Source organism: Populus nigra, chromosome 15, assembly GCF_951802175.1.
Source record: "Populus nigra chromosome 15, ddPopNigr1.1, whole genome shotgun sequence".
Lineage (NCBI taxonomy): Eukaryota > Viridiplantae > Streptophyta > Magnoliopsida > Malpighiales > Salicaceae > Populus > Populus nigra.
In genome coordinates this window covers 3287674-3303764 of record NC_084866.1, presented here as the reverse complement: position 1 = coordinate 3303764, position 16091 = coordinate 3287674, and the positions used below count along the sequence as shown (strand labels likewise).

At 35.6% G+C, this 16091-nt stretch overlaps 2 protein-coding genes across 4 annotated transcripts; one reads left to right on the top strand and one right to left on the bottom strand.

Moving 5' to 3' along the window:
• Positions 1-1477: 1477 nt before the first annotated feature.
• Positions 1478-2731, top strand: LOC133674670 (E3 ubiquitin-protein ligase ATL42-like). Its single transcript, XM_062095882.1, has one exon. The coding sequence runs from the start codon at positions 1478-1480 to the stop codon at positions 2729-2731; it is 1254 nt and encodes a 417-aa protein (XP_061951866.1).
• A 9622-nt stretch (positions 2732-12353) lies between these two features.
• Positions 12354-15741, bottom strand: LOC133673983 (ankyrin repeat-containing protein At5g02620-like). 3 transcript variants are annotated; one of them, XM_062094936.1, is made up of 3 exons: positions 15118-15741; positions 13895-14310; positions 12354-13496 (listed from the first exon to the last, which is right to left on the bottom strand). In XM_062094936.1, exons 1-3 carry the CDS (start codon positions 15584-15586, stop codon positions 12588-12590), a joined length of 1794 nt encoding a protein of 597 aa, XP_061950920.1. In that variant the 5' UTR covers positions 15587-15741; the 3' UTR covers positions 12354-12587. The 3 variants fall into 3 exon arrangements, with proteins under 3 accessions (XP_061950920.1, XP_061950921.1, XP_061950922.1); XM_062094937.1 differs by having other exon boundaries at positions 12354-13442; XM_062094938.1 differs by having other exon boundaries at positions 12354-13436.
• Positions 15742-16091: the final 350 nt, after the last annotated feature.

Below are 16091 nucleotides of genomic sequence, written 5' to 3'. Positions count from 1 at the left end.
GAGAAGAGATAAGAGGTAGAGATATCTCTAATGGAGTCACCAAAAATTTATAGACATGATTTTTAGTATCTAAAATTAAAGAAGCACATTTGTACAAATATTTGATTTATTAAGATATCTAACTGGATATAATTTCTATTTAGAATATTTAAAGAAAAGAATATATAATCCTTTGATTCTTCCCTTGAATTTGGTATATGATGACTTTATTTATTTGTGAAATTAAGCCAACATTTGTGTTTTGCAAGAACATGAATTTTAGTGTATATTGCAAAAAGAGATTTGATGATTTAATTCTTTGAAAAATATTTTTTATTTGTCTTTAGTGTTGTTAAAAAACTCTGATGTGCCATTTAGGTTCTATCCAATAAAATTTCGTTCTTTGTAGACTTCAAATGTATATAAAAAAGGCTTAAAAGCTTTTAAAAGAGTTTCCTTACTTGAAAAGCTTTTAAGAAAGCTTTCTTATTTAGAGAGCTTCTCTTGAAGAAAATTTTGTAATTTCTAAAATTCTCTTTTCTCTCTGTATTTTTTTTTTTTTAAGGTGAGATCCTTTATCTATAGAAGTTTATAGGGGTTCTTAGATCATTTTTCAATGTCACATGACACTATTTTATTGGTTGATCTTTATTTATAAGATCTTATATTTAAAACAAGATATATTAAATATCTCATCTTGTATCTTAACCTTTAATTGACCAATAAATCTCATTTATTTCATTTTTTTATATAAAAATAAAATAAAAATTACACATGGTGAAATTTTATTTGGAGAAAATTTTTGTTTCAACAATATGATCATCAAAATCATTCATCGATCAAGGATTAGTTTCTTAGTCTCAAATGCAATCTTGAAATTGCTTTACATTTTCTTATAGCAAGCAAATAACTAATCTCTCTTACAAAGTTTAGTTTCAATTTCCATCAGACAGGGACTTAAATGGGAAGCAAAAGGAAAAAAAATATTGTTATTCAATTTCGGCCTGCAAAGCCTGTCAATAGCAATGTGAAGGCATAGAAATATGGTTAGTTCTTCCCAACCTCTCCCGGCCTATTGACAAATTTTGTTTCCGCTCTACTAGTGTTCAAGTTGCCTTAAACAATGATTGTTTTCTTAATATCATAAACTGAGTTTTGTAAAGCGACCAGAAGAGAAGTTCGAGTCATGAGGTCCATATGCAGGCCGCCTTACCCTTATAGGACAAGGAACCAATTCTAAATTACATTTTGCCTTGAGTCACGACAATAGTGAGATAAACTATAGAAACTAGTCTATCAACTACGCACTCGAAGACAGCCTTAATCGACAAACCATAATTTGACATCAGAAGAACAAAATCCATCATGATAAAATAGGAAAAAAAAGGATCTTATGCTTTTGGAGTTTAATAGATTCTTTCGCAACAAAAAGTTTTCCTTGCAGAATGCCATTATGGAAGCATAGGAATTGTTTACAGAAACTGTGACAGCATACAGTATGGCTATCTCTGTGAATCAATTACATCTCGTCATAATTCTTAGCTTGTTCTTTCATGTCAAAGCCCAAATCACTTCTGATTCGGATACAGGTATCCTCAAACCACTCCATCCAAGCCTTGCAGTAGTCCTCGGGATCATCTCGATCATGCTTTCGATAACGTTTCTTATACTTGCCTACGCAAAATACTGCAGGATAAACCAAAATAATTTCTTAGGCAGTAATCCCGGCCATCACCAAAATGTTCATGGACTTATTCGATCAAGGTCTAGATTTTCAGGGATCGATGAAGAATTGATTAATTCCCTGCCTTTTTTCAGGTTTTCTTCACTCAAAGGCTCAAAAGAAGGCCTGGAATGTGCAGTTTGCATATCAAAATTTGAGGATTCTGAGGCCCTCAGACTGTTGCCTAAGTGCATGCATGCATTTCACAAGAATTGCATCGACCAATGGCTAACAAGTCACTCTAGCTGTCCTCTTTGCAGATACAAGTTAGATCCTATGGATCTCAAGAGCTTCTCTTGCTCAAAAAGTTGGAGATACTTGCAAAATCCTTCAGATCTAACAGAGGATCCTAATCTTGAGATCTTTGTTGAAAGAGAGCAAGATCATCAAGGTCCATTATGGTTTAACCCTAGAAGCAGCATCCAAATTAGCAATGACAAAGACAGAAAGGAAGAGTTGCTGATTATAGCAGGTAGAAATGCTGACGATAACAGGAAACTCTTGCATAAATTCAAGCACAAGATCATTATTTCGGATGTTCTTATCAAGAATCGATGGAGCGATGTTAATTCTTCAGATTTTTTGTCCTTGAACACTGAGATGCTTAGAGTCATGTCAAGCAACAGATTTTCTCCTTTGAAATCAAGTAGTGCAAGATTCCACGATGGCTTGTCCAGGAATGAAAATTTTGAAAATATTAAGGAGGATATAGAAAGGAAGAGATTGTTCGAATCCAAGTTTACTACAGTTGACAGAAGTAATTCTGTTTCAAGTTCAAGCTTAAATTCATCAAAAATGATTAATCCTGCATCGAAGAGATCAATGTCTGAGATCACGATTTTTTCAAGGTTCAGACAGCTAAGTGTGAGGAATAAAACAAGAGAATCTACATCCCCTGGAAATGGTGCAGCAGATGAGAGAATCAGAAAGCTTTGGCTGCCAATAGCACGGCGAACAATACAATGGTTTGCCGGTCAAGAAAGAAACATACAACAATTAGAGTACCAAAGACAATCATCAAATGTGTGATCTTCATAGTTGCAGAATCTTTGCAAGTTTGATTTGTAAATTTTCACATGTTAGTAGCTTCCAAATTATAAGATGACATGATTTGGTAGTGACACTGTTACATAGTTGTTGTTGCTACTTGTGTTACTTGAGTTAGGGTAAAAGGTGTGTCTAACTTATTATTCTATATATACAACAATAGGAAATTCTAAATAGGAAATAGTTGGTTTACATCAATCTCGATTCTTACAAGAAAACTAAATAAGGAAAACTCGCTCCCAACACTTCCCCTCAAGCAGGTTGTTGTTTTGTAGCCTTCACATACAAAAACTCAATTGTTTTCTCTTCAAACTAACTTATCATATTTGAAATTTTGCAATCAAGCTCTACATGTTTATTATGGTCATGTTGTTTCGGATTCTCCATAATTTTGATAGTTTACTGGTTATCACAATATAATTTCATAGCTCCTTTAATATAAAAAAACAAAGCTCCCCATAAGCCCTTTTAACTGTAATAGTTCTTGAGTACCTTTAATCATTTCTCTATATTCAGCTTCTAATACAAACTTTTGTTTTTTACTTTTCCAACTAACTAGATTATCTTCAAGAAAAGTGAAGTACCCGGTTGTTCAACATTGTCTATCTCCTTTTGCACCCCAATCTCAATCACAATATCTAGTAATGGTTTTATGGTTATGCTTAAAAAACATAAGACCTTTTCCAAGTTTCAACTCGCAAAATTCTCCATCTCAATCACAATATCTCGTAATGGTTTTATGGTTATGCTTAGAAAACATAAGACCTTTTCCAAGTTTCAACTTCAAATATCGCAAAAATTTAAATAATAGCATTCATATGAAATTCAATCGGATTATTGAGAACAATTAGGAGACTTAAACTATTAGGTAGTGAACCCTTTATATATATATATATGTGTGTGTGTGTGTAGGGCAATATATAATAGTAATGGTGAAGGTTACCACACAAGAGTATGATTATAATATTTCCTATATAAATACATTCTATAATACAGATCATGCACAAAGTTACTTACCACATTAAAAGCATAAGAAATATTTTTTCAGCTTGTGATAAGTAAATCGGTCGAACCATTAGTTTTTGATATCTTTCCTTATTAGTAGGAACTTTGTGAAGAAGTTTTTTAAAGCTATGATTTTACTTTATAGGTGTATCAATAGGTTGGCATTCAAATATATCTGTCTCCTTTAATAAATCCATAATAGCTTCAATATCCAAGAAAAACTTTAAACCTCTAAGGTTTTTCATGTCGAATTTAGATAGTAAGTGAGTCTTTAATTTTAACATCTTATCAATATCATTATCAGTAACAACCATGACATCCACATAGATGATAAGTGCACTTATTCTACTATTTTATCTCTTCAAAAACAACATATGATATGTGTTGCTTTGATTATAACCATATTTCTTTATAGATAGCCAAAATTATCTGATTCATGCTCTTGGTAATTATTTTAAATCATACAATGTCTTTTTTTAACTTGAACACCAAGTTTGTATTGCCTGAAGCATTGTACCCAGGTGGCATTTCCATATAGATTTCTTCATATAAATCTCCATGAAAAAAAGCATTTTTTTGCATCATCGTGTTGTAATGGCTAGTCAAAGTTTGCGGCAATAAATAATAAAACCCAAACAATATTTAACTTTATAACAGGTGTAAAAGTCTCTTGATAATCAATATAATAAGTTTATGTATAGTCACAAGCAATTAACATTGCTTTATATTGATTAATAGTGTCATTTGGTTTATGTTTTATAGTGAATTCCTATTTACATCCAATAAGTTTCTTTCCTTCTGGCAAGGTCACAATGTTGATGAATTTCGCAAGTGCATGAATTGTAACAAGTAATAAAATGATGAGTAGAGTATATTGTCCTATGAGGATTTGCAAAAATTACTACTAGCTACTAAAATCTTTTGAATTTTGATCTATTTGAGGAATCAAGTGAAATAGTTTATGAAATAAAAATTAATGATTAAAAGAAAACAACCAACTAATTAAGTAGTAGTGAATTCAACTCTAATAGATTCTAGGATTTCTAACTTACTGTAACTATTTCTATGTGAATTTTGTCAATTGAATTAATTATTCTTAGTGTTGATAATCAAGTTTTTCTAATTTAAACACTAATCTCTCTCAAGTATCAATGAAATATTTCGACAAGCAAATTTCATATACACTACAAAATTTCTGAACTTGTCAAAATTTATTATGTACCTTAAAACCTTTAAAGATTACAATAGTTCTAAAGATATCTTTATCCTATAAATTCTTTAAGGTATTTCAAACAATTGCTAAAATAATTATCACTTCTCAATCTCAAATTAATTCCTAGATCATGCAAACATTGGCCAAACGTACACAAACATTAATCATAGAATAAAACACTCAACAACTAGTCTAGTAATTCAATAAAAGAAATTGTTCACATATTCATAATTAAATTACATAAAAAATCACAGAATAAGAGTCTTCTACATGGCCAAATTAAAGGGCAACAAACTTGATACGATGAACATCACTCAAGAGTGGGGGTTGGCAATAGAGCTATTAGACGTCTTCTAATCTCTTTTGATTTTTTCACCTCTGTTTTTCTCTATTCTCATCTATTCTTAATATCGTCTCTTCTCTTATTTTTTTGTGTATTTTAGGGTCCCACTCTCTAGTTGTCGCTACTTTCAAAAGAATATCTCTATATTCTGACCCTTTTTTTTTCCTGAGGATGGAAAGAATGTTGGTTTCCCTCTTTGCCTCAAATTCTTTCTTATCCAGGTATTGCGGGCCAGATTTAAGGTAGAAAACGCGCAAATTAAAATTTTTCTATTTCTGGAGAATTTGTAGGAATTCAAATTTCTTTCCAACGAAGCTGATCTTGCAATTTTTAGAGCTCTAACACTTGAGATATAGGCCATAACCTGAGACAGTGCCTAGATTGGAGGAAGTTCGGGTCTGAATCGAACTTTGTCTTTCTACTTGCTTTTTGGGTTTCAAATTAGCAAAACTAAGTTCTATGCTCTCATATGATTTGTAGATCTATGTCTCAGATTTTTAAAATGGTGATGAACGCCTAAAACGGAGTTGTATAACTCCTGTTACAACAAAAAAACCAATTAGTGCTCAGCTTTAATTCCAGATTCTGTCTACTCCAATAATTTAGTATCTGAAAATACATTAATTTCTCACGAGATTTATAGTTCAAAAAGGCATCCAAAATCCTAATTAACTTGTGCACCACATACAAAATATTTTAAAATAAAGCAAGAATAATAAAAAAAAATATGCATGCAATAAATTCCCTTGTCACAAAACATTCCACATTTAGTTTTTTTCTAGTGCTCACATCTTCTTAGTCGTGGATTTTATCTGTTTTGGATCATTTAGGGGTTTTAATACCCTTGTGGGAATGGAGACAATTAACTTTTAATTCACAGGACCCTGAATAGCATAAGGTAAATGCTTAGTAAAGACACAATTAGCAATATGATACTTTACATTCTTTGAGTTTTCTAGTGAATATGTCTCTTGTGGTTTTCCTTGATTGCTCTAATCAGGTAATTAATACCTATTAGTATCCTTAGAAATAACAATTTGCAAATTGTCTTTAATTAAATTGTTAGTATTATCCTTATAGTCGATACATATCTTAAGAACTTCAGTTGAGAAAGAATTATTAGTGGGTAATATAAATATAGAGGATTACCCACTAATAATTCAAATGAATCAAACTAAATGTTCATCTTATTAGAACTTAGAGAATAAGTTTTGTGATGAACTTTTACCAAAACACAAACATCATAATGAAAAATCGAAGGAAAACAAGGAAGGAAATAAATGATTAATGTAATCTAAAGAAGCATGACCAAATCGATGATGCCGCATCCAGTTCCAATGCTTTTTGGCATATATAGATTGAAACCTTGACTAGTCAAGACACTTATAAAGCATACATCATCCATATAATAAAGTCCCCCTCTCTTCCTACCTTGCCCAATAATCTCCTTAATGATGAAATCCTGATGATGACAAAAATGAGCATACATTAATAATAAATAATTTAATTATTCGGCTATTTAAGATATGGACAAGATATTGTGAGAGAGTGAGGGAACAAGTAATGACTGTTTCAAAGATAAGAAGGAATTAACATGATTGTTCCTGCTTTAATCATAAAGGAGGACACACCATTAGTATTAGATGGATATGAATGATGTGGTGTATTTATAGTCTGCAAGAGAGACTGATCAATATGATCAATAGCACCAGAATAATAATTATTCATCCAGGATCTTTGATAAAATCAATATTAACAAGAGTTTTTGAATAGTAATTTGGGACAGCAATAGCAGCTACTAAAAACAGCTGCAATTATAACAGAAAAAAAAAGTAGTAATCTGGACAAAACTCAGCAACAGTCCAGGAAAGAAACAAATAAGGGGCGTAGTAACAGACGGTAGAACAGCAACATCAAATCTCGGCAGAACAAACTACGATACCAGCTTGAATAATCAATCCAGGGAGGGAAATGGCAGGCTCTGATACCAACTTAAATTATGGTAAAAAGTACCTAACTTATGTTGTATCAAGTGAACCACCTATACTACACATATTTTATTCAAGGTGAGAAGTGTTAACATGTAATTAGCCGAATAAGAGGGTAGTTTTCCATATATAAAAGACATACTCTATAGGAGTCCTGAAAGGATATACATTGTTGTATTCCTTTCAGAATAGGAAAGATGTAACCGACATATATATTTGCCTATATAAGGCATCCCTCCACAGGAGAAGAATAAGATATGCAGAGTATACATCCAACCCTAAACCTTAAAAGTTAACATGGTATCAGAGCAAGGTTGAAAGCTAAAATCTTCCTTTAACTTTTCAGCCGTCACATTAATCTTCACCTGGGAATTGGTCTTGAAACAAGGGACCAACCATGGATGACACAAATACTTCTATTATCCCCATAAACCAGACATCAATCTCTGCTAAAACACCTAACCTAAACACCTTACCCTTTGGATTTAAATTGAATGAGACAAACTTCAAAATCTGGTCACGTATGCTTGAACTGCACACTGCTGGATTAAACAAACTTGGCTACTTAACTGGGCAGAATGCTAGAGTGGAAGAAGGAAATTCTGGTTACTCAAAGTGGTGCACTGAAGATGCAGTGGTACGAGGATGGTTGTTGAAAACTATGGAGCCTCATCTTATTGGTTTATTTATAGACCTGTCATCAGCCAAGGAAATTTGGGATAGTGTCACTCAAACCTTCTATGATGGGGCTGATGAGTCGCAATTCTATGAGCTACGCTGCAAAGCCACAAGGACGAAACAGAATGGGCGTCCAGTTAACTTGTATTACGCAGAGCTAAATAGTGTATGGCAGGAAATTGATAAACGACGACCAATTAAGATGATATGTGCTGCAGATCTTAGAACCAGACAAGAAGAAATTCAAAAGGACCGGATCTATGACTTTCTCGCAGGTTTGGATGAAGTTTTTGATTCAATACGCAGTGATCTCCTTCGAAAAAAATCTATTCCAAGTATTGAAGAGTGTTTCAATACAATTCGACGGGAGGCTCAGCGACAAGTCACCATGCTAGGAGCACTGGTGAAGGATCATCAATTTCAATGATTTCCAAATCCACCACCCCTTCTAACTTGCGCACTTTTCGAGCTATTGAGGAAGCATAAAAAGATAAGTTGCGCTGCAACCATTGTAATGGAAGTCGCCATACCAGAGACACTTGTTTTGAGATTCATGGCTACCCTGACTGGTTTCTAGAAAAACAGAAGCAAAGTAAAGCAAGAAGCAATAAACGTCCAGTCCAAGCAAAATTAACCACTACAACTAAAATTCCTTCCAGTTTTGCTGCCATGGTAATAAGCCAAAAAGACCATACTAAACCGGGTGAATTACTCTCCTTAGCGAAAACTGATCAGGCTTCAGCGACAGGTAAAACTGGAGTGGTTTTGTCGACATCCACAGTTCATGATACAGGTTGGATCATTGACTCGGGTGCCACAGATCATATGACTTATAACAAATCATTATTTCAATACATGACTCCCCCGTCTAAAGAAAAAGTCATGACAGCCAATGGGGAGTCTACCCCAGTCATTGGAGCAGGATCAATTGTTCTCACTCCTAATCTTTCACTACATAATTGTTTACTTGTCCCTGCACTTTCAAATCATTTATTGTCTGTTAGTCAAATTACAGAAGAATTGGACTGTGTGGTATTAATGTTTCCCATGTTTTACTTACTTCAGGATATCCGGACTCAAGCGATCATTGGACGTGGTACTAAGAGGAAGGGGTTATACTATGTAGATGACGTTGCTTTAGGTCATGTCCATCAAGTTCAGAGTCACAATGGTAATAATCACAAGAAAATTTGGTTATGGCATCATCAATTGGGTCATGCATCCTTTGGCTACTTAAAAAAATTATTTCCTTCCCTCTTTGATGACATTCCGGATCCAAGTTCTTCTCTTAAGTGTAATGTTTGCATCTTGGCCAAGAGCCATCGAACTTCATATCCTATAAACTTGAATAAAAGAACAAAGCCTTTTGAATTGATCCACTCTAATGTTTGGGGACCTGCTCCAATTACTTCCCAATCTGGAATTCGATGGTTTATTACATTTTTTGATGATTGCACCAGAATGACTTGGTTATATACTATGCGACACAAGAGTGGTGTGCAGAATATATTCCCAATTTTTTATCGCACGGTGTGCACTCAATTCTCCCTACCGGTGAAGATTATTCGATCAGACAATGGTGGAGAGTATCTTAACTCTGAACTCTTGAGTTTCTTTCAAAACAATGGTATTCTCCATGAGACTACTTACCCGCGCACTCCACAACAAAATGGTGTGGTAGAACGTAAAAACAGGTATATTCTTGAAACTACTAGAGCTCTTCTCATTGGTGCCCATGTCCCTCAATATTATTGGATTGATGCAGTAACCTATGCTGTGTATCTCATCAATCGGATGCCATCCCAAGTCCTCTCCTTCAACACTCCCCTGCAGACTCTCACTCAACACATTCAGATTCCATCCCTCCTACACTTAGAACCCCGTGTGTTTGGATGTGTAGCTTATGTCCACCTGCAGAAAACTCAGCGCATAAAACTAGAACCATGCATAGTACGGTGTGTCTTTCTTGGTTTCAATCCTCACCAAAAAGGATACCGGTGCTACCATCCTTCTTCTCGCCAGATGGATGTCAGTATGGATGTTACCTTCTCTGAAACAGAATATTTTTTCCACATGAATCCATCCAGCTCTAGTCCTCAGGGGGAGCTACAATATGATGCCTACAACTGGATTGATCTTCAGTCTGATTCAGGGGAAGGAAACACGAATTCAGGGGAAGGAAATACAGAGCAGCAGCAGTCAGCTTCAGGGGAAGAAATGGAAACCAGTACACGCACAATTAGTAATGCTGGGGAAGGAAATACAGAGCCCAGCTCCAGAACACGTGCAACGGACAGTGCAGGGAAAGAAGACATAGAGTACAATGCACACAACAGTAGTGATGCAGAAGAAGAATACATGCATGATGAAATAACCCCTTCCTCTCCACAAATCCATGTTCAAGATCGACCGGATATCCATGAGGTAAGTGACACTGAAAACCCCTCCTCTTTTCCTTTATTATCTGCCCTATGCTACTCTCTCCCTCCTAGACAGAACCATGGGAAGGCCCCTGATAGGTACTCACCGAATGGCAAAGCAAAATATGCAATCACACAATATGTCTCTACACACAAACTACCACCACAGCATCAAGCCTTCATAAGTGAGATGGCGAATATAAGAATACCTACAAAGGTTAAGGATGCCTTACAACACCCGAAATGGGCAGAAGCAATGGAGGCTGAAATGAGTGCATTACAAAGAAATGACACATGGAGTATTGTATCACTCCCTCCAGGAAAAAAACCAGTGGGCTGCAAGTGGATATTCAACCTCAAACATAGAGCAGATGGCACAATTGATCGGTTCAAGGCAAGGCTAGTAGCAAAAGGGTACACACAGTCATTCGGCATTGACTATTAAGAAACTTTTGCTCCAGTTGCAAAAATGAACACCATCAGAGTCATGTTGTCTTTAGCAGCAAATTTCAGTTGGCCTTTGAAGCAATTTGATGTGAATAACGCATTTCTTCATGGGGATCTGGAAGAAGAAGTCTATATGCAGCTTCCACCTGGGTTTAACAGTTCACAATCAAGTGGAAAAGTGTGTAGATTACGGAAAGCATTGTATGGCTTAAAGCAATCGCCAAGAGCATGGTTTGGGAGATTCACAAAAGCTATGAAACGAATTGGTTATCACCAAGGTAACTCTGATCACACTCTATTCATCAAACAGAAGAATGGTAAAGTTACTCTACTCATTATTTATGTAGACAATATGATCGTAACTGGTGATGACACAGATGAAATAAAAAAGTTACAAGAATGTTTGTCAACCGAATTTGAAATGAAAGATTTAGGAGGACTGAAATATTTTTTGGGAATTGAAGTTGCAAGAACTAAAGATGGTATATACTTGTCACAACGAAAGTATATACTGGACCTATTATCTGAAACAGGTATGCTAAAATGCAAACCAGTAGAGTCTCCTATTGTTCAAAATCATCGACTGGCCATTCACCCAGATCAGGTACCAACAAACAAAGAAAGATACCAGCGATTGGTAGGGCGGTTAATTTATTTATCTCACACTCGCCCAGACATTGCCTATGCGGTTAGTGTGGTAAGTCAGTTTATGCATGCTCCAAGTGAAGATCATATGACAGCTGTAATGAGAATTCTGAGTTATCTAAAAGGGGCTCCAGGAAAAGGACTGACATTTAAAAGATATGGAAATATGGAAGTGAAAGGATTTACTGATGCAGATTGGGCAGGGAATCTCACTGACCGGAGATCCACCTCTGGCTATTTTACATTTGTTGCAGGAAATCTTGTCACATGGCGAAGTAAAAAACAAAATGTGACAGCAAGGTCCTCAGCAGAAGCAGAATATAGAGGGATAGTACATGGAATATGCGAACTGTTATGGCTCAGGACCTTACTCACAGAAATAGGTTTTGAACCCAAGGACCCTATGTTACTATACTGTGACAATCAGGCAGCACGAGAGATAGCTAATAATTCAGTACAACATGATCGAACTAAACACATTGAGGTAGATCGACACTTCATGAAGGAAAAGTTACTTCTAAAGTTAGTGGACATCCCTTTCGTCAGATCAAGTGAGCAACTAGTAGATATTCTAACCCATGCAGTCCCTGCAGAAGCTCTTCATAAGTCTCTAGACAAGTTAGGCTTAGAAGATATCTTTGCACCAACTTGAGGGGAGGTGTTAACATGTAATTAGCCGAATAAGAGGGTAGTTTTCCATATATAAAAGACATACTCTATAGGAGTCCTGAAAGGATATACATTGTTGTATTCCTTTCAGAATAGAAAAGATGTAACCAACATATATATTTGCCTATATAAGGCATCCCTCCACAGGAGAAGAATAAGATATGCAGAGTATACATCCAACCCTAAACCTTAAAAGTTAACAAGAAGAACCCTGTATTTATTGAGAACTAGCTGATAGTAAATGGAAAGTAGTTAAATAAAACATCAGCACTAAAGAACGTGCTATATTTAATTACCCTGCTAAATGCTATCTGTCTACAGCGAAAGAGGCTAACTGCACAATGAGATATGGTCTGCACTTGTTGGACTAGTCCTAGACTTCATCTAAGAGTTTGAGATATAAAGTCTGCCTAAACCTTGCTGCATGCATCTAGTACAAGTGGTAACCCCCTTTATCTGAGCTATCAACATCTGAATTACTAGAGTCATGGCTGCCTTTTCTCATCATACCTAGTTCTTCAACGCGACTAACGCTGCTACTTGGGCTTTCGTTCTTTCTTTTTTCCTTGCTACGCCTCCATTCCCATTTCCTAAGCCAATGCTTTGCCAGCAAAACCCCCAAACCCACAAAAATTGCCATTGTGCACCCTCCCCCTATAGCCACTATTGCTACAAATACCCATTGCGTACCCCGTCCTCGCCCGTGTGGCAAAATAGTCCACATGGCAGCAAGGTAACCGGCCGCCATGAATGATATGGATAGCCACATAACCTTATGTGTCACCGCCAACAATATCATCATTGATTTTCGCTGAAAAGGGACAATGCTGACAAGGAAAACAACAGTGCCAAGGGACAAAAATAATGCCACAATGTTGCACACCACAAAGATCTTGAAAGAAGAATGCCTGCCCGTTGTGCTTTCCCCTGTGTCTTGTCTAAAACCCCCAGGAGGGTTTATCCCAGCAGCAAATGTAACAGTTGCTATTAGAACTGCTACAACAATAATCGTGTTACGAGCATTTCGTAGTCCCTCCGTTTGAAGCTCTAGCTGCTTCTGTCGGCGGCGATGCTGAGAACGACGGTGATGCTTAGTATTAGATTCAGTCATTCGCTTTGTTGATGAAGTTAGCAAGCTCTTTTCCTGTTGTATTTGTTGAATTTCAATTGAACTTGGAGGCAATTGATCACTTCTCTTGCCTCCAGCATCTTGTAATGCAGGTAAAATCAAAAGAACACCAGAATTGCTCACGTCAGACTCAACTACATCAAGAGCAGTCTGTCCCTTTTGGTTTATAGCATTGACATCAACACCAAGCTTCAGTAAGTAGATGACCATCTAATATTAAGTTCAACACAACAAAAGATGTGATGGAAATTAGATTGAGCCCCTTGATTAGAATTAAATATCACGCTAAAAATTTAACTTTCCACTTTTTAGCTCAAATGCCTTTGAGTTAGATTTTGAAATTTTATATATGTTCAGATTATGTATTGAAGTGATCTAATGTTCAGGATTAATATTTTTTATATACAGTAATTTTTTTAATTAATTTGTCATTTTCTTAACAATACTTGCTAAATCTTATTAATATTCTCCACTATTAAAAAAAAAAGGGAGGGGGGGCTAAGAATTTGACTTTTTTTAAAAAATGAAATTTACTCTTCTCTAATTAAATTTAGAGTTATGAATTCTAAAGAAACAACTCAAACAAGTTAACAAGCAAAAGGTCTTACAGTACTAAGTTTCCCAGCAGTAGCTAGATGCAGAGCTGTATTCCCATCATTATCTGGCTTGTCAACAAGCTTTGTGATGTTGAGCATCTCTGTAAGGTACTTAACAGCTTCATACTGATTGTTTTTTACCCCGAGATGGAGAACTGTCTCTCCATGTTTAGTAATCACTTCAGCAGATTCAAGGCTTGTTGAGAGTATCTCGTCAATGATGTTCACTCTGCCTTTGATTGCTGCCCAATGAAGTGGGGTTCGGCCATCATTGTCTTGCAAGGAAGAGAGCTCGGCGTCAAACCTTAGTAGCTCCCTGGTTACTTCAAGGTGGCCTTTCTTGCAGCATAGGTGTAAAGGTGAGCATCCTTGAAGATCCTTTTTCCATGCAAAGTCCGGGCGTGCCTTCAGGATTTCCTTTACAATGTCTGTATACAGGAGAATTCAGAATCTTACTCGAAAACTAATTCTAATTCTACTTATTAATTAATTTATTATTGATAAAAAAAAAAGGATAAATCAATTGCAAAAAACTTTTTAGCCATCAGTACAGTATCTCATAGCTGTGATATGTTCACTGGTTGAAGACCAGGTCTTAGAACTTCAGAAAGTAACATGCAATTCCACTAAAATTATGATATGTTCACTGGTTGAAGACCAGGTCTTAGAACTTCAGAAAGTAACATGCAATTCCACTAAAATTATTAAGTTGGCCCATGATTAAGAGAGGTATGCTGCTATCCTTGCCCAATATTGTTTGGTAGCGATTGAAATTATGTTTTTTAAAATTTAAAAAATATATATTATTTAGAATTATTTTTTTATATTTTAAATATTATTTTAATATATTTTTAAATAAAAAACACTTTAAAATACCACCATATTCTTCTACAAACAATGGAATTACAGTGTGAAATCAAGCTGTCATGCCGACTTCGTTTATTTGGTCAACCAAAAATGTTTATTAATGACCCACCAGTTGTATGTGCATGAATGATCCAAAGATAAACCCTTCCCGGCGGGACCAAAACCATTTTAGAATTGTCAAAAAGCTTTATCCCCGTCTTTTCGTGCCCACTGATTTATCCTCTCGTCTATTCGTGGCCACTGAAAAGGAATTTGCTGCCCTTTTTTTCAAGGCATTGTCTAAATAAAGCACATGTATTGTACAGTAGCTTGTTTCTTGGATTTAAGTTACAAATTAATAATACATGCTTGAAGTGTGTAGTACTTACCTGTATGGCCGCCAGAAGCTGCAGCATGAAGAGAAGTGGTAAAACCATCAAGTTCCAACATTAGCAGCCCTGGGAAACTCAAGAGATAGTCGACCACATCAAGTTTCCCTCTTTCACATGCCACAGTTAGAGCACTCCCATTGTCTTGATTCACCTTGTAAACCAGCCAAGGATCAGTCTCCACCAATAACCTCACCATTTCCATCTTCCCTTCCCTGCATGCTTCATGCAATGGGGTCTCCATCTTCTCATTCTCCTCGAACATCAATTCCGGCCTCAGCCTCACAATCTCCTTTGCCAGCTCTACGTGTCCAAAACGTGATACTATGTGTAAAATGTTGCTTGACGACCCTGGAATTGTTTGATCAATAATATGTTCGTCTTCTTGAATCACAGAAAGGAAGGCAGGGACCTCTCCCTTCAGGATGGCCTCCCGGAGCCGTCGGTCCATGGGTGGAGATTGGGGCATGAGAAAGATGAAATTAATATAATGAAGGGAATTGGAGTTGTAGAAGGGTTGGGGAAGAAGGAATTAATAATGATAGAGGAGGCATCGTTTTTCCACAGGATGGAGCCACCATGAAGTTTCTCTATACTTGCACGGACATTTACCGGCTTGACATGTTTTAATCCAACTTTATATATATACATGTCTCAATTTTCCTAGAAATTAGACTAATTTTTTTTAGGACTGTTTGTTTAATAGAAAATAGTTTCTCTAAAAAAATTAAAATTTTTATATGTTTATTCATTATTAAAAAAGCTAGTTAACAAAAATTAATTTCCAGTAAAAAAAAAAAGTTTGGATTTCCTTTTATTTGGAGTGAAATATATTTTCTCAAAATTGTAAGAAAAAAATTATCATATTGATTATATAAAATTTGATCCTTAATATTTTTGTTGTTATATATTTTGTTTTGAATTTATTTATTTATTTATTTTCAATTTCATCACTTAGAATTTGATATAATTTG